General features: G+C 18.3%; 6 protein-coding genes across 6 annotated transcripts; 1 reads left to right on the top strand and 5 right to left on the bottom strand.

Annotated features, from left to right (window-relative positions):
• Positions 1-44: 44 nt before the first annotated feature.
• PRELSG_0407900 (conserved Plasmodium protein, unknown function) lies at positions 45-5,036 on the bottom strand (the record flags this gene model as incomplete). The annotated part of the gene is made up of 1 exon (XM_028680220.1): positions 45-5,036. The coding sequence occupies one exon, from the start codon at positions 5,034-5,036 to the stop codon at positions 45-47; it is 4,992 nt and encodes a 1,663-aa protein (XP_028531738.1).
• A 1,299-nt stretch (positions 5,037-6,335) lies between these two features.
• Positions 6,336-7,639, bottom strand: PRELSG_0408000 (GDP-fructose:GMP antiporter, putative; the record flags this gene model as incomplete). Its single annotated transcript, XM_028680221.1, has 3 exons — positions 6,336-6,568; positions 6,661-6,861; positions 7,147-7,639. The coding sequence occupies 3 exons, from the start codon at positions 7,637-7,639 to the stop codon at positions 6,336-6,338; spliced, it is 927 nt and encodes a 308-aa protein (XP_028531739.1).
• Positions 7,640-8,423: 784 nt separating this feature from the next.
• PRELSG_0408100 (conserved Plasmodium protein, unknown function) lies at positions 8,424-9,839 on the top strand (the record flags this gene model as incomplete). Its single annotated transcript, XM_028680222.1, has 3 exons — positions 8,424-8,426; positions 8,590-8,666; positions 8,756-9,839. The coding sequence occupies 3 exons, from the start codon at positions 8,424-8,426 to the stop codon at positions 9,837-9,839; spliced, it is 1,164 nt and encodes a 387-aa protein (XP_028531740.1).
• A 304-nt stretch (positions 9,840-10,143) lies between these two features.
• On the bottom strand, positions 10,144-11,847 carry PRELSG_0408200 (asparagine--tRNA ligase, putative; the record flags this gene model as incomplete). The annotated part of the gene is made up of 1 exon (XM_028680223.1): positions 10,144-11,847. The coding sequence occupies one exon, from the start codon at positions 11,845-11,847 to the stop codon at positions 10,144-10,146; it is 1,704 nt and encodes a 567-aa protein (XP_028531741.1).
• A 1,226-nt stretch (positions 11,848-13,073) lies between these two features.
• TKL1 (tyrosine kinase-like protein, putative) lies at positions 13,074-16,409 on the bottom strand (the record flags this gene model as incomplete). The annotated part of the gene is made up of 1 exon (XM_028680224.1): positions 13,074-16,409. The coding sequence occupies one exon, from the start codon at positions 16,407-16,409 to the stop codon at positions 13,074-13,076; it is 3,336 nt and encodes a 1,111-aa protein (XP_028531742.1).
• Positions 16,410-17,659: 1,250 nt separating this feature from the next.
• PRELSG_0408400 (dolichol-linked oligosaccharide biosynthesis enzyme, putative) lies at positions 17,660-18,283 on the bottom strand (the record flags this gene model as incomplete). Its single annotated transcript, XM_028680225.1, has 1 exon — positions 17,660-18,283. The coding sequence occupies one exon, from the start codon at positions 18,281-18,283 to the stop codon at positions 17,660-17,662; it is 624 nt and encodes a 207-aa protein (XP_028531743.1).
• Positions 18,284-18,291: the final 8 nt, after the last annotated feature.

Consider the following 18,291-nt stretch of genomic DNA (forward strand, 5'->3'; position numbering starts at 1 on the left):
TATATTTATTTTTTTTTTAATTTATTTTTTTTATTTTTGTCAAGCTAACTTTTGCTTTCAGTATAACTTAAATGTTTTTTTTGTAAACAAGTTTTTTCGTCTTTTTTCGAATCTTCTATATCACTTAAATCTGATAATGATGACACATTTGATAAGCTATCATATGAAATGTTTTTATTAATTAAATGAATATCCTTTGAAGTCTGATATAAATTGTCTTCTTTTATCATTTGTTCTTTGCTTCCCTTATTACTATTAATCTTATTATTATTATTATCATTATTATTATTATTATTATGACTATCATTATTATTATTATTAATGCTATTATGAGTATTATAATTATTGTTTGCATTTTTTTTAAAATCTTTATATTTACTGGAATTAAAATAATTATTCATTATTTTTTTCTCATTTTTCATATATGAGGAAATTTCTTGATTTTTATTCTGAAAATTGAAATAATGGTTATTTTTTTTAAAACTTTTTTTTTTCATTTTTAAATTGTTTTTATGATTAAAAAAATAATATGAATTAAAATGGATATTAGTTTTATTATTGTATATATTTTTTTTATAACATATAAATGTATTCTCACTATTTTTTATATTTCCTTTATTTATAAACACATTTTTATTATTAATTTTGGTATGAAATTGTTCATACTTTTTATTACTATTGTAATTACCTTGGATGTTGTTATAAGTGTTTTCATTTTCCTTTTTTTTAAAATCACAATTTACTTTTTTTTCATCACCAGTGATATCTTCACTTGATTCAGATGTATCTTCAATATCACTGATTTTTGTTAAATAAGTTAACTCATTTTTATTTTTTTCATCAGTATATTCTTCACATGAGTTTTTGTTTTCTATTTTGTTTTCATTAAATACATTTTCCATACTTGCAAAGATATTGAAATTTTCAGCAGGATTTTTATTTAAATCATCTTTTTTAATTTCATTTTGTTTAATTTCTTCATCATCTGTTTTTATTTCTTCATCACTTTTTTTCGTTTCACTTTCTTTTTTGTCTTCATCTTCAGTTGTCATCCACTCATGCACTATTAAATTATTAATTGTATTTTCTTCTTTTTTCTTTTTTTTCTTTTTTTTCCTATTTTTTTTGTTTTCTTCACTATTTTTTAAACTTTTTTTTTTAATTTTTTTTACATTTACATTTTCTGCATTTACTTCTTTTTTTTTATTTAAATCAATATCTCCCATACTTTTTATATCCTCTTCGTTTTCTTCATTAATGTTTTTTTCTTTTAACTCCTCTTTTACTTCTTGTGTAAAATCAGTTTCATTTTCTTTTACAGTATTTATGTTTAAATCTTTATTATCATTATTATTATTATTTATTAAAAAGTTCGTATTATTATTTTCTATTTCAGTTTCTTTTAAGTTATTATTAATTAAATTTTTATTAAATTTAGTTGTCTCTCTTTCTTTTCCTTTATCTGAGTAGTTCATACTATGATTTTTATTCTCTATATTTATGTGGTTTGATAAATTGTGATTCTCATTATTATCATTAAAAACACTACTTTTCAATTTATTAAAATCACTGTTATTTTTTGTATCTTCATCTTTACTGACATTATATTTATCATTAATTTTATATTCAGTATTTTTAATAATTGAAATATATGCAATATTTTCATTATTATCCTTTCTTAATTCTTCTTTTGAAGATGAATTTATATCATTATCCAAATAACTATTATTATTTTTTTTATAATCATCATCCATTCTATAGGTTTCATATTTATAAGATGTATCATAGTCATTTCTATAATATTTTACAAAAGGAAAATATTTCTCTAAATAATTTCTCACTGCATCTTCACTTATAGTAGTAAAATTAAAATTATAAATATTTTTTAGTATTTCTTTGTGATTATTAATTATTTTTAATACATAAAAAAATTTGTTAATTAAAACATTTATTTCTGCATGGCAATTAACAGAATTTTTCGTATTAAAATTATTCAATTTAATTTTTAAAAAACTCAATATGTTTTTAATACATTTCGAATCTGAATTATCATAATATATTTCTTTTTTAACTTCCTTATTATTCTCCATCGTTTCATTTCCTATATCTTCTAATTCTGGTTTGATTTTATTTAATTCTTCTACTGGCATATTCAAATATTTTTGTGATTGATTTTTATTACTTAAGTCGTTAAATGATTCTAAATTATTTTTTCTTTTTCTTCCTTTTCTTTTAACCTCTTTAAAATCATTTCTTATCTCCTTAATAGATGTTTTGCATTCATATGTGTCGTTTAATTTTTTTTTCTTTCTTCCTGGATTTTCATTCTTTATATATATTTTCTCTTGATTTTCATTATACAATTTTTCATAATTATTTGCATTCTCTATTTTTATTTTATTTGTTTGATTTACATTTATTTCATTTTTGTTATTTATATTTAATTCATTATTACTATTTATATATACTTCATTTTTATTGTTTATAATTATTTCATTTGGATTATTAACATATATTTCATTCTGTCCATTTAGATTTATTTCATTTTTATTATTGAAATTGATTAAATCTTGCTTATTATTAAATTTATTTTCATTTTTATTAGTATGCATATTATGAACATTTTTTTTATCTACAGATGATTTCTTTTTTAAATATGAAGAACTAACGTTCATTAAAAAATTAGTATATGATTTGTTTATATTTTCACTAATATTTTTATCTAAGGAGTATTTATTATTTCGTAAAATCATTTCAATTATATCTTTGTTCAATATAATGTTATTAGAATTATCACATTTATTTTTTAATGCATTATTATCATAATTAGATTTAAGATTTTCATTATTTTTTGCATAATTGTATAAATTTAAATTAATTAATTCATTAGAATTAATCGATTTTCTTTCATTAGTATTATTCGAAGTAAATGAATTTATATTAGAATCAAAAAAATAAGAGTTATTATCATTATTAACTAAATTAACATGATTAATATTTGCATTTTTTAAATAATTTGTTTTTGTTTTTTTATTTATCATTACATTATTTATATAAGTATTATCTTTTTTTTTACAATCTACATTTAAATTATCATTGCTAATATTCCCGTTCATTTTATCCGTTATATTCATATATCCATTATACATATTATTCATGCTATCATAATTATTTTCACTAACTTTACTCATATAATTATTATTTGCATAATATTTATTATTATTTATTTCTTCATTTTTAATAGGTGTATTCCTTATTTCACCGTTAATTATATTACTATTAGCTTCTTGTCCATTTATTACTTTTCCATTATTTAAGTTATTGTTATATTCTAAAATATCACCACTTACATAAGGATTATTTATAATCATATTTATATTAGTTTTGAAATCTTTTCTATTTTTACTATAAATAGAATTGAACTCTCTTGAATTTACATTTGAATCTAAATAATTTTTATCATTAAACCTATTATGATTAAATGAAGATTCTTCAATATGATTATTTACAATATTTCTATGCATATCTTCTAATAAATTTTTTTTATAATCATTACTTTTATTCTCCATATAGTTATATGAATTATATCTATTATTATAATCTAATTCTTTTAATAAAGAATTGTTATCTTGAATTGCATTTTTATTCTCATAATTTATATAATTATTTGAATTATAATTCATATTATCCATCATTATATTTGGTACATTATTTCTATTATTGTTCATATAATTATTATTTATGTTTTTATTTATATAATTATTATTCGGGTTTTTATTATCTAAAACATTGCAAAAATTATAATTTTGATTAATAAATTTATTATTAGATAAATAATCATTTACATAATAATTCATATATTTATTATTAGAATTTAAAGAATTAAAATTATTAGGAAGCATAATATTTTTTTTATTATTAATATTATTCATAACTTGTATATCATTTATTTTTTTTAAGGAATTTAAATTTATGATTTTATTTATATCACTTATATTATTTATTGTGTTCATATTGATATTATTCATGTTATTTAAACTGCTTATGTTATTTATATTCACAATACTATTAAAATCATTTATATTATTAAAATCACTCATATTATTTAAATTACAATAATTGTTTGCGTTTCTTATATGCTTAAAAGAAGTAAGATTATTTGCGATATTGTTATCTGTATTCTCTAAACTAAATGAGCTAGGATTTATACAATTTTTATTTCTATTTATACTATTGTTATCATTGTTATTGATCATACTTTCATTTATTATCATTTTATTAAAATCATTAAAATTTTTTAAATTATTTACATATGAGTTAGGAATACAACCTATATTATGCATACCATTTGATTGGATAATATTATTAAAATTGTGTAAGTTATCTACTGCATTAAAAGTATTAGTTTTGTTTATATTTTCATTCATTTTATTTATATTACTTAATTTTTTATTTATATTTGCATTATTTACATTTTCCATTCTTTTTAAAACATTCATGTTATTTAACGAATTTTGAAAATTACTAATATTACTTAAATTGTTTATACCATTTAAGTTATTTATATTATTTAAATTACCTAAATTATTTAAACTATCTACGTTATTTAAATCATTTATATTATTGACGTTATTCAAGTTAGTTATACTGTTTAAATTATTTAAATCGTTTATATTATTTAAATAACTTAAATTATTTATTTCACTTATAGTATTTATACCATTTATATTATTTATATTATTTAAGTTATCTACATTACTTATATTATTTAAATTGTTTGCATTATTTAAATGATTTGTATTATTTCTATTTTTTAAATTATTGAAATTACTTAAATGATTTATATTATCATTTAAATTATTTAAAGGATGCATATTATGTAAACTTCTTAACTCATTTATATCACTTATATTTTTATTACTATTGTTAATTTTACGATTTTTTATATTATTTATATCAAAATATTCCTTGGATTTTTCATTATTTTGAAAATCATATGGGTTTTCTAAATTATTATTAAAGTTATTTTGAGACATTTTGTAATTTAAATCTTTTTATAAATGGATTGCAAATATATTTATTTTCGTTTGAAATATTTATATTATTTATTTGTAACAATTCATTAGAATTACCTAAAAGGAAACTTTTTTCTTTTGTTATATATTTTTTATTATTGAATTTCTCTTGATTTTGTTCATTAATGTTCTCAGAATTAATAAATTTAATTTTTTATTGATATTTTTAAGAGTATGGTTATTTTTTATATTAGGAAAATCCCCTGAGTTAATGTAATTATTAATTTTATAGTTTATATTCTTTTCTGTATTTGATATAATATCATTACATGTTTTATCTGAATTGTTTACAAAAACATTTAAATTTGTGTTATTAATTGAAAACTGATTAAAATTTTCATTATTTTTCTTATTATTCATTATATATATATATATATATATATATATATATATATATATATATATATATATATTTAAATGTATTTTTTCTTAATGATATAAAAAAAATAAAAAATTTATAAATTTATTGCATTATTTTTTTTTATTTATTAATCTTTTTTTTTTTAAGATTAAACAAAATTTCAATCATTTATTAATGTTACAATGAAAAAAAAAATAAAAGAAAAGAAAAATAAGAAATTTGTAAAAAAAAATCATTTCAACTTAAATGCATTCACAAAAAAAAAAAAAAAAAATAATAAATTGGAAAATTAAAATATGTATATTAATAGATACTTGATATATTAAATATATTTTCTATTTTAACTTTATTTTTAGAAAATAGTAAGAAGATTTATATTATTTCATTACTTTCTTTTTTTATATTTATTTTATTATTTTTTTTTTTTTTTCATAATACAAAAAACTTTATTTTAAAATTAACAAAAATGTTGTTATTTAAGATGCATTAAATTTTTTACACAAAAAAAAAATATATGTATAGAAAAATAAAAGTTTGGAAATTAAATATTTTATTAATCAAAATTTTTGTTCATTTTCAACTATAAATATAATATTTTATTCTTTTATTTTTATTTTCAACAAACAAAAAAGGAAGATTTTTTTTAATTTTTTTATAATAATACATGTCACTTTATTATTATTTTTTTTTTTTTCTAAACATTAAAAATTTTACTTTAAAATTAACAAAGAAGTTGCTATTTAAGATGCATAAAATTTTTATACAAAAAAAAAAAAAAAAGAAAAAAATTTAAGTAATCAGAAAAAAAATAGAGGATTTTAAATATATATAAAAAATAAATTTTAGTATTTATTAAATTTTTTTTTTTTTTTGTAAAAAAAAAATTGCACTAAATTTTTTTATCTGATTTTCTTCTTTTTTGTATATTCGCTAGAACATGTATATACAAAAGAACCTACTGTAGTTAGAATTATTCCTATTATTGTATTTAAATTAAAATTTTCAGAATAATAAAATTTACTTAGAAATGTCTGGACAGTTGATTTAATGTTTCCAAACATATTAAAAACAACATTATCTGTATAGTAAATACACAAAAAAGAAGAGAATGTTACACAAATCGAAGATAAACCTAAAAATTAAAAAAAATATGTAACATTAGAAGAAATGTTATATTTGCGTTTCTTATTTTTATTTTATTATTATTATTTTTTTTTTTTTTACAAGATAAAAATAGAAAAAATGAAATTCTATAATTCAACTTAAATATAGCAAATATATCTTTCGTTATAGACAGATAAATAAATAAGATAATAGAAGAATAAATTAAATTATAATGTAACAAAATCATTTTATCTTTATATATTATTAATTTTTTCTTCAACAAATTTAAGTGAATTGCTTGAATTATAGAAACTATCAAGCCTGCAAAAAAAAAAAAAAAAATTATCTAATATAAATACATAACTAATTTATTAATTAAATACTTTTATAAAGATCTAATTTATATTTAAATACAAATTTAAATAAATAGATATTTATTCAAGTTTATTTACACAAAAAACATATTCTATTAATTTATTTTTATAATTGGTATCATTTTCATAGAAATAATTCATATATTTCTTTTTTAAATCATATATTTAATTATATGCATGTCTTATATATATATATATATATATTTTTATGCATGTATATTTTTTAACAAACCATATAATATTGACTTATAATTAGTGTTAACTGCATCAATTGAAAAAATGAAAAATCCAATTGAAACTATTATGCATGAAAGTGTCATTAAGCAATTAAATTTGATTTGTTTAAAAAAAAAATATGAAAAAAAAAAATTTAAAGGTAATGTCATTGATCTAGCTAATTGATAAGTCGATATGTTGGTATATTTTAAGCAAATATTCCCAAATATTAACGTAAAATTAAATGATATTATCAATTGCCACATATGTTTTATTTCGTCATATAAGGAAAAGAAATAATCTTGAAAGTTATTTTTGTTATGAAATTTGTTAAGGTAATTTCTGAATAAAAATAAAAAAGTTAAACAAGATATATGTTGTAAGAATATTAGTAAAATTGTATCCAAGACATTCTCCATTAATACATATTTATTTGCAAAAACTGAGGTTATTGATGAGACTAAATACATAGCTATTGACAAAATCATTCTTAAACGTACTTCCTTCATTTTTCTTAGAAATTTAATAAAAAATTACTATCTTTTTTTAAGAACCTTTTTTTCTTTACAAATCATTTAATGTCTCTTTATTTTTTGTTTATAAAACTTTATATTCCAGAAAATTTTTATTAAATTACTTTTCTATTTCATTCTTATATAATAAAAATAAAAAAACTAAAAAAAAGAAGAATATAAGAAAAAAAAGAAAAGGAAAAGGAAAAGGAAAAAGAGAAAGAAAAGGAGAAAGAAAAAGAAAAAGAAAAAAAATTTTCTAAAAATTTTTTTTACATAAAGATTTTTCTTTTTTTTTTTTTTATTTCCCTTATATATGGAACAAATATATAAATATAATCAATCATGAAAGAAAAAGCTACAAACGTTTATGTAAAAATAAATAAATTGAAATATTTGTGCATTTATTATGTAAAAGTACATTTATAAAAATTCATATATATTAGTAGTAATAAAGTACTATTACAAAATAAATATTAGTTTAGCATGTATTCAGTTTTTTTATATTAAAAATCATAGAAAAGCTTTCTTAAAAGTGTATTATACGTTTCATTATTCAAAATTTTTTTTATTTTTTCTCTTTTTAAATATTTATAATCCATAAAATATAATCTTTTTCTTTTTAGTACTTAAGAAATTAAATAGAAGATAAATATTTAAAACTATATATGCTTAAGCGTTTTTATTTTAAAATTATTTTTATTGATTTTAATTTAAATGAACTTTTCTTTGAAAGAACTCTAACATCTATTTTTTCTAAAAAATGTCTTAATATAAAAATATGGTAAGATTTGTTCTTTTGTTGAAAAACACTTCTTTAATAATGACATTTTTTTTTTTTTTATTAATTCTTACTTATGAAATTTCTATATCTGTATTTTTAATTTATTTTTATATTATTTTAAAATTATTCTTCATATATTATTTTTTTTTTTTTTTTTTTTTAGCTAAAAAACATATTTAGACTGAATTCTCTTAAAAGAAGAATTTCTAGTACAAAATGTTCATTTAATATAAATAAATTGTAAATAAGAAATATATGAAACATATCATTATCCTTTTTTATTATATTTCTTTATTTGATACATATCTATATATAAATTTTTTTTTTAGAATCATTTATAATGATGATGATTATTTAGTGATTAACAAAAATGATGGTATATCTACCTTTGGAAAAGCGAAAAATAAAGAAAGTATAATAAAAAATTTACATTTATTAAATGTAGAAAATATAGAAAATGCTAATATAGTATATAAATTACACAACGCAATATCAGGCTGTATTTTAATATGTAAAAATAAATTTCTTAAAACTCATTATTATGAAAATATATTTATAACTTTGGTATATGGAAAAGTAGAAAAAAAAAATAATGGAGAAATAAAATTATACTTAAAGTACTTACCTAATTCCAATATTATGATCCCATCAAATAATTATGAATATATTAATGACCTAAAGGTGTTAAAATATGATATTATTAGTAATAACATTTCGTATAATAAACACAATTTCACTCTTTTAAAAATATTTATAAATGCCAATAATTGTAAATATATAAAACCATTATTATTTTACTCCTTATATACATGCGTAGTGGGAGATAATGAATATATCAATGTACATAAAAAATTAAAAAAAGAATTTTTTTTTTTTCAAGATATAAAAAATATAAAAAATAGTAAAAAATTTTTACTAAACAAATTAAACGACCAAAATAGGAATTCAGAAAACCAAGAATTAAAATTACATCTTTACTGTTTTAATGTTACTTTTCAATCTAATTGTAATAAAATTATATCTGTTAATTGCTCATTACCTTTGCATATTAAAGAAACATTAAGTTTGCTAGGTGCTTCTAATTTAATTAAAAAATTAGATAAAGAAAAAAAAAGTCAAAAAGATATTTTTACAAATAAATTAGATGACGAAAAAATAAACAATAAAATATTTAAAGACGAAGTATTTTTACAAAATAGTAATGAATTTGATAAAGAAAATACAAACTTTTATGATTCATTAGAAGACGATGATGATTTACAAAAGGAAAATGATGAGTTATTAAACGAAATATATAAAGAAAAGGATCAGAAAAAAAAAGAAAAACAAAAAATAAAAAGAGGGGTATTAGCTAAAGATGTTAATAAGCTAACAAATTCTGATGCACCTATTTTCTTCACTGATGTTGAATGAACTTAAAGGGAAATTTATACTTTCTCATTTTATTTGATATAAAATTTTGTTAATTTTTTTTTAATTTTTTTTTTTTATTGACTATATTTTTATAAATTTATTTTAAAATTATTATTATTTCTTAGGTATAATTAAAGATTTTTAATCTATGGATTTTTTTTCTTTTTTTTTGGGAATCATTTGGTTTCATAAAAAAAAAAAAAAGAAAAAAAATTGAACTACTTATATATAGTAGTTCTCTGATGTTTTTATAGTCTTTTAACCTTTACAAATCACTAAATCATTTTTATCTATCTTTAATTTTTTAAAATTCTGCATGTCCAGGATACCTAGGAAAAGGAATAGTATCTTTAATATTATCTACTCCTGTTACTAACATAATTAATCTTTCAAATCCTAATCCAAAACCTGAATGAGGATGAGAACCATATTTCCTTAATTGCCTATACCACCAATAATTATCTAAATTTAATTTTTTTTCTTGAATCATTTTATCTAATAATTCTAAGTTATCTTCTCTTTGAGATCCACCTACAATTTCACCAATTTTAGGTGCCAATACATCCATTGCTGCTACTGTTTTTTTATCTTCATTTAATTTCATATAAAATGCTTTTAAATCTTTCGGGTAATTATATACAATAACAGGTTTTTTGAAAATTCTCTCAGCTATAAATCTTTCATGTTCCGATTGTAAATCCATACCCCACTGTACTGGAACTTCGAACGAGTCTGAATATTTCATTAATAAATCAATAGCATTTGTATAAGTTATTCTTGCAAATTCTTCATTTAAAATGTTTTTTAATCGTTTAATTAAATCTTTTTCTACATTTTCTTCAAAATAAACTATATCATGGTAATTATTATTTAACACATATTCAATGCAATATTTTATGTACGATTCTGCTAATTCCATATTGTCATATAAATCTGAAAAAGCTATTTCCGGTTCTATCATCCAAAATTCAGCTAAATGTCTTGATGTGTGTGAATTTTCAGCTCTGAAGGTAGGCCCAAAGGTATAAACATCTCCCATAGATGAACAAAAATTTTCAACAGAAAGTTGACCGCTCACTGTTAAAAATGCTTGCCTATTAAAGAAATCTTTCCTATAATCAATTACATATTTGTCTTCATTGTTTTGTATATTATTATCTTCTCTTTTTTCTTTTTTTAGATCCTTGTATTTTATTTTAGGTATAGCATCAATGTCTCCATTTTCGTTTAGTAAAGTTGTCACAGTAAACATTTCTCCACCTCCTTCACAATCCGAAGCTGTAATTAATGGGGTATGAATATATAAGAATCCTCTACTTTGAAAAAATAAATGAGTAGCTATTGAAAGGGCATTTCTTATCCTCATAACAGAACTAATAAAATAACTACGTGGTCTTAAATGGGCTACTTCCCTTAAAAATTCTTTACTATGATTTTTTTTTGAAAGTGGATATTTTTGAGGATCTAAATTTTCTCCATATATCTCAAAACTATGAACACTGTTATCATTTAAGGTTAATTCAACATTTTCTTTTAATATTCCTTTATTTCCTCCGTTCTGAACAGGAGACAATATTAATTTTCCTGTAAAACGAAAGCAGCACCCAACACCACATTTCAATAATTTATCATAATTATCCATATGTTGATCTACAATTACTTGTAAATTTAAATGACATGAACCGTCATTTAAATTTACAAAACAAAACCTTCCACCTCCTTGTTTTCTTACAGCTTTACTCCACCCACATACAGTTATTATTTGATCAATATAAACATTTTTTTTAATTCCTTCATTAAATTCTTTTTCACTTTTTGGTGCATTCAAAGCATTACAAATTTTAATTCTATTTCTAGTACCCTTTTCACTTACAAATAATAAATTGGAACTTGGATTTAATAATCCTTCACTTAATGGTTTTAATTTTTTTAATTTTATTTCTTCTTCATTAATTTTTTGAAAATTTTTTGCCTTTTGTATAGTTTCTTCTTCTATTTCTATATTCATTTTGAAATCAAAAACGATGAATTATACAAATTAATAGAGAAATAAAAGTAAAAAAAAAAAAAAAAAAGGAATATAAACATATAAATAATAAGAATTTATATTTATATTTAGATTTATATTTCAATATTATTTATTTATACTTAATTTTACTTGTTCTTTTTATACACAAGCGTTTACATAAAACAATTATGCTTAATACACAAATTGTAAAAAAAAAAAAATTATTATCTTAAATATATAAATAAAAAAAAAAAAATAATATGTGATATATATATATATATATGTTAAATAAAAAAAAAAATATTCATTGATAAAAGAGAAATAAGAATAACTTGCTTTTATATATTTTTATATAAATTCAAAATTATTTTTATTTTGATATGTAAATTGTAATATTTATCAATTATCTTTCTTTATTGCTCGATTACTACTTACATATATTAAGTATTATATATTTTATTTATTTTACAAAATTTTATTTCATTTTAATTTTCATTATTTTTTTTTTTTTTAATTTTAATAAAAAATAACTTTATTCGAACTATTTCAATATTCAAGAAATTCTGCATAACATATCAAAATATAGAATACATGCAAAAGTGGGTACTAAAACTTTTTACAGTAGTAGCAACGTAGAAAAAGAATAAAAAAAAATCATATAATAAAACATAATTTTGTAACTAATTTAAATTTTGTCTAATTCATATTTTACTTTTTAATGACAAATTTCTAAAATTTTAACTTAGAGCCGAGAAATAAGGGTATACACCTTTATTTTTAAAAATACTTTCAATATATTTTTTTTTACATAAAATTTTTAGATATGAAAAAGTTAAATGTTTCTTAATGAAATACAAAGTTAATAATGATTAACATAATGAAAAATTTTTTTAACAAAAAATAAAATAATTATTAAAAACATGAAAACGTTAAAAATAATATTTTCTTAAAAAAATAAAGACCATTTAAAAAAAAAAATGAAAATTATAAATTACAAATATATAGACTCATAAAAAGGTTAAATATTAAATGAAGTATATAATAAACATTAATTTTTTCTTGTTATCATTAAAAATAAAATAAACAAAAAAAAATTATTAGCATTAATTAAAAACAAATTGAATATTTTTATAAATATTCTTTCCTTTTCAATATATATATATATATATAAGATATTTTATATTTTTTTTGTGGAAAAAAAAAAAAAAAATCATCATTTAATGATATTAACCAAAAAAAAGATTTAAATTTTCCTCTATATCTATAGCTTGAGTTTTATGCAGTAAATCAAGATACTCAGACCAAAAAAAGAAGGATTTTCTTTTGTGTTTATTTCTATGTAAACATCTTTTTAAAATATATCTTATTTTTTGAGGTATACTTTTATTTATAACTAATTCTGTATTATTATAACCGACATTCGCAATAATATCTAAAGGATGCTTTAAATCATTAAAAGGTATTTTTCTATGTAATAGTTCCCATAAAATCACACCAAAAGAATATATATCAGCTTGCTGAGTATAACCTTCTCCTCTTAATACTTCTGGTGCTGTCCATTGATATGTGCCAACTATTCCTAGGAATTTTGGTTTTTGATAAGGATTTTGAACTGATAACCCGAAATCACAAATTTTTATTTCTCCTGATAAGGAAAGTAATATATTGGATGATTTTAAATCACAATGTAATATTCCTTTATAATGCAAAAAGCACATAAAAGAAGTTATATCTTTACACATTTTAATTATATCATATATTTTTATTTTCACTTTATGCCTATGTAATATATCAAATATACTCCCACATCTTAAATATTCTAAAGCTATTCCTCTTGGATTTTTTATACCACCTAAAAATAAAGAAACATTTGGATGCCTTAAGGTGGATAAAATTTGTAATTCTGAAAAAAACTCGGAAGTATATTTTTTATCTATAAATATCTTTAAAGCTATATTATTAATCAAATATTTTATATAAAAATAATCATTATTCGATAAAACGTTATCACCATAAAAACATCTATATACATTACTATATCCTCCTCTTCCAATTAAATTTAAAAAATGTATTTTTTTTTTTTTTAGAGTAAAATGATTATCAATTTTTGCATTTAATTTTTTACTTCTCTTTTTATATTTATATTTTTCTCTTAATCTTAACAAAAACTGAACTGCTAATAATATATACTTTCTAATTATTTTGTCAAATATCCCCATTTTTTTTAATAATTTTTTCTCTAGATATTTTAAGCAGTATCCATCAATTTGATTTATTATAAATATTTCTAATATTTTTTTAGGTATACCAATAAAAAATAAAAAAAAATTTAATTCAAATACACTCCAATATACACAATTTTGTGCACATGATAAACGCTTTCCTTTCTTTTCTTTCCTTAAAAAACGTGGGAGTAAATGTTGTAATTCTTTATACATATCTTTATCATTTTTTAACTTTAGAGAAATATTATCTTCTGGCTTACTGCATTTATTATATGTTCCATTATCTTCTCCTTTCTCTATTATTTCTTTATTTTGATTTATATTAAATAAAGAATTATTATCACTAGATATAATATTATTATAAGTAAGAGTATTAGTATTAATACTATCATTATATTTATTATTATCTTTTTCTTTCTTTTTAATATTATTTGGGGATTTTTTCTCGTTATTACTAGTGCTATCACATAAGATAATACTGCTACTACTACTACAACTTTCACTATTTCTAATATTACTGTTAGTGTTTATCATATGCCCACTATTAATTCTATTAGTATAATTTTTCTTCTCATTATTAATATTAATGTTATCATCACTACTAGTGTTACTACTAGAGCTACTATTAGTGGTATTATTATATGCATTATTATTATATATACTTTCGGATTTTTTTTTACTAAGAATATTCTTTTTATTATTAACTTTAGAATTATTTACATCTACATAGTTAGTTTTATTTTGAAATAAAGCTATTTTATCACTATGTTGAAATAAATTACCTATTTTATCTTTTTCTATATTTTTATTTTTGTTTGAAAGAAGATGATCACTAAGCCCATTTCCATTTTCAGTATTACTTAAAACAGTTTGTGTTTTTATCTTTTCTTTACTTAAAAACTTACTTTTTAATTCATCTTTTATTTCAGATTCTACTTCTTTTATATTATGTTTATCATCACTATTTAATTCAATATTAATGGTTTTATCATTGAGGAATTCTTCTTTTTCTCTTTCTTTCTCTCTTGCCTTGTACATTTTTTTTTTTTCATTCTTCAAGCCAAATCCTTTTATATCATTTGAAGGATTATTTAATTTACTGGTAGGTATATTTTCACTTACTTCAGTAAAAAATGAGTTATCAAAAGTGCCATCTTTATTAATCTTTTTGAAATTTTGACAAAAATTATTTATATGTTTATTAGTATTCATACTTTCATCGTAATCCTTAGAATATTTTTTTATAATATTATTATTTTTTTTATTTGTAAGCAGGTGGCATGCACCCTTTATTTCATTATTAATTTGCTCAATTATTTTTCCTTTTTCTATAGGTTCTTTACCTTTATTCAGTGAAATATTATCAATGAATTTTTTAATTGGTTCATTCATAAAATAATTATTATCATTCTTTTTATAATTATTAATTTCTATTTCATTTTTGTCTTTTAATATTTCAGAATTACTTTTACATGTTTTTTTATTTTCATAATTAATAAAATTTTGAGTTCCATCATAAATGTTTTTATTGTTTTTTTTTTTTTTTTCTTTAATACGATTTAAAGGAATTTCATTTGATTTTTTTTTTTTTTTTTTATTTATATCTCCAAAATAAACGCAATTTCTATATTTATAATCAAAAAATGATTCAACAAAATCTTCATTTTTAATTTTTTTCATTGTATGTTTAAAAAAATTGCTATAGCTAAAAATATTATATCTGTACCGGTTCTCAATGAACATATATATATCATTTTCTTTTTTTTTATTTTCATTCCACTGATTATAATTCATATTTTCTTCTCTTTTTTTATTAAAGTTAAAAAAATTATTCTCACATTCTTCTTTGCAACTTTTTTTCTCATAATAATATTCAGAATTCCATTTTTCATATTTTGAGTGCATATTATGAACTAATGAAAATAATACATCTTTATATATTATTTCATTTCTTAAAAATATACAATTATACATAGCATAAGTATTGTAATCAATTAATACACCATTTCCATATTTTTCTCCTTTTTTAAAGTTTCCAATATATATATATCTATTTTCATGAAGGCATATGTTTCCTTTTTCAAATTCTTCTTCACTATTTTCTTGTTCACTTGATTTTTTACATTTTTTATATTTATAATTATGACTATATAAACAACATAGTAATTCTGAACCAAATAAATGTTTTTCGTCATTCTGAAATAATCCTTCATACTTATTTCCATTATTATTAATTGCTATACCCCATCCATTTTTTTTTTTATTTTCTAATCTTCCTATATACACTCCTTTATTTGTTTTTATATAACTATTTTCAATTTTTGTTCCTTTTCCCATATCATTTTTAACAAAATTAAAAATAAAACCTATTCATTTAATTTTCATAAGTTCATTTTATTTTAACTATATACATATACAAATGTGCACACACATAAATATATATGTATATATTATAAAAATAAAAATATGACTCTATATCCCCTTTACAATATCTTTAAAATAAATTAAAATCTATATTTCTTTTTATATTTTTAAAAAATATTTATATTTGTAAAAAATAATTCTCTGCAATTATTTTTGTATAAATTATATATTCGAGATATATTTTGTATTAATAATTTTCAATTGTTAATATTAATTGGTTCTTATATAGTTTTTGTTTTGTTTTTTTATATATTTAATACTCTATTAAACATTAAATATTTAGGATTTTAATTATTTTTAAAATTAAAAAGGAATTAAAAAAAAAAAAAAAAGTATTTAAAATATTGATAAAAAGTTTTGATTATTTAAAGAAATTAAATTAATTATTTAATTTTATATCAAAAAAAAAAAAAAAAAAAAAGATTATTAAATGTATTATGTTTAATAAAAAATAAAGTGTAAATGAAAAATGGTCTTAAAATTAATAACGTGTATATATTCGTTTAACCTAAATAAAAAAGTTCTATATCAAACAAAAGATGTAGTATTTAAAGCAGTTTCGTTGAAGTCATAAAAAATTATAAAGTTAAAAATATTTAATTTATAATTGAAAATTTCATATATATATATTAAATAAAAAAAAAATTATTAAAAGTTATTTTTAAAAGTAATAAACTGGATAATTATTCTATTGCCAATTTTTTTTTTTTTATTATTATGAAATATATAATATACATGCTCATAAATGTTACTTTATTTTTTTATTTTATTTGATATATATAATTTGGGGAGTTTATATATTTTATTTCTTTAATATACATTTAGACTTTTTGTAACTTTAATATATGTATATATATATTAAAACTTTTAATATGAATTTTTTAGTTATTTATTGGTAAACAAATGATTTTCTTCTATGTTCTTGCATAGCATTCAAAGGAAAATTTCATATTCTATTCATGTGAACTATGAAAACTTGTTATAGAAAATTTTTTATGTAAACCTAGTTTTTTTTTTTTTTTGATAAATTTTACTTATAAAGAAAAAATCTTTATATTTTTCATAATTGTCCATTAATTATTTAAAAAAAAAAAAAAATATATGAAAATATATATAAAAATAAACATATATCTATTAAAAGTACATAATTATGTTGTGTATTATTAGAATAAATAACCATAATATTTAGCTTTTTTATATTTTTTCTCCAAGTATTCAGAAAACACAACAAATAAGTCAGTAAAAAGATATAATAGTTTAGCTGTTAAAGATAGTGAATATATTCTACATATACTTTCTATGTAAACTATTTTAATTGTTTTAAAAAATATATATTTTCTAAATAATAATGAAAAAACAACAGGTAAACATGTTCCTGGTCCGTTTACTATAATTAACTTCATATTATTCATTTTATATGTTAAATATACACAATATATGAAAGCATAAACAAATTTTATGAAAGACATCATATATGATTCACCGACGTTTCGACATCTTGGAATTACTAAAAATTTTTTTTTATAATTTTTTAACTTTTTTTCTACCTTAATTTTACTAAAAAAATCATTGCTTGCATAAAAAAAATTAAAAATAATATTATTATAGTTTTTTAATGTTTTCAATATTTCAATTATCTCAAATGTGTGCCCACCAGATCCTAAAACTACTCCAATTTCTATTTCTTTTTTTCTGTCATCTTTATATTCATAAAATTTATCTCTCAAAAAAATAAGAAAGAAGAATAAAAAAAAAAATAAATTTATATAAACAAACACAGAGAACATTTTTTTTT

This window comes from Plasmodium relictum (assembly GCF_900005765.1).
Source record: "Plasmodium relictum strain SGS1 genome assembly, chromosome: 4".
NCBI classification, from domain to species: domain Eukaryota; phylum Apicomplexa; class Aconoidasida; order Haemosporida; family Plasmodiidae; genus Plasmodium; species Plasmodium relictum.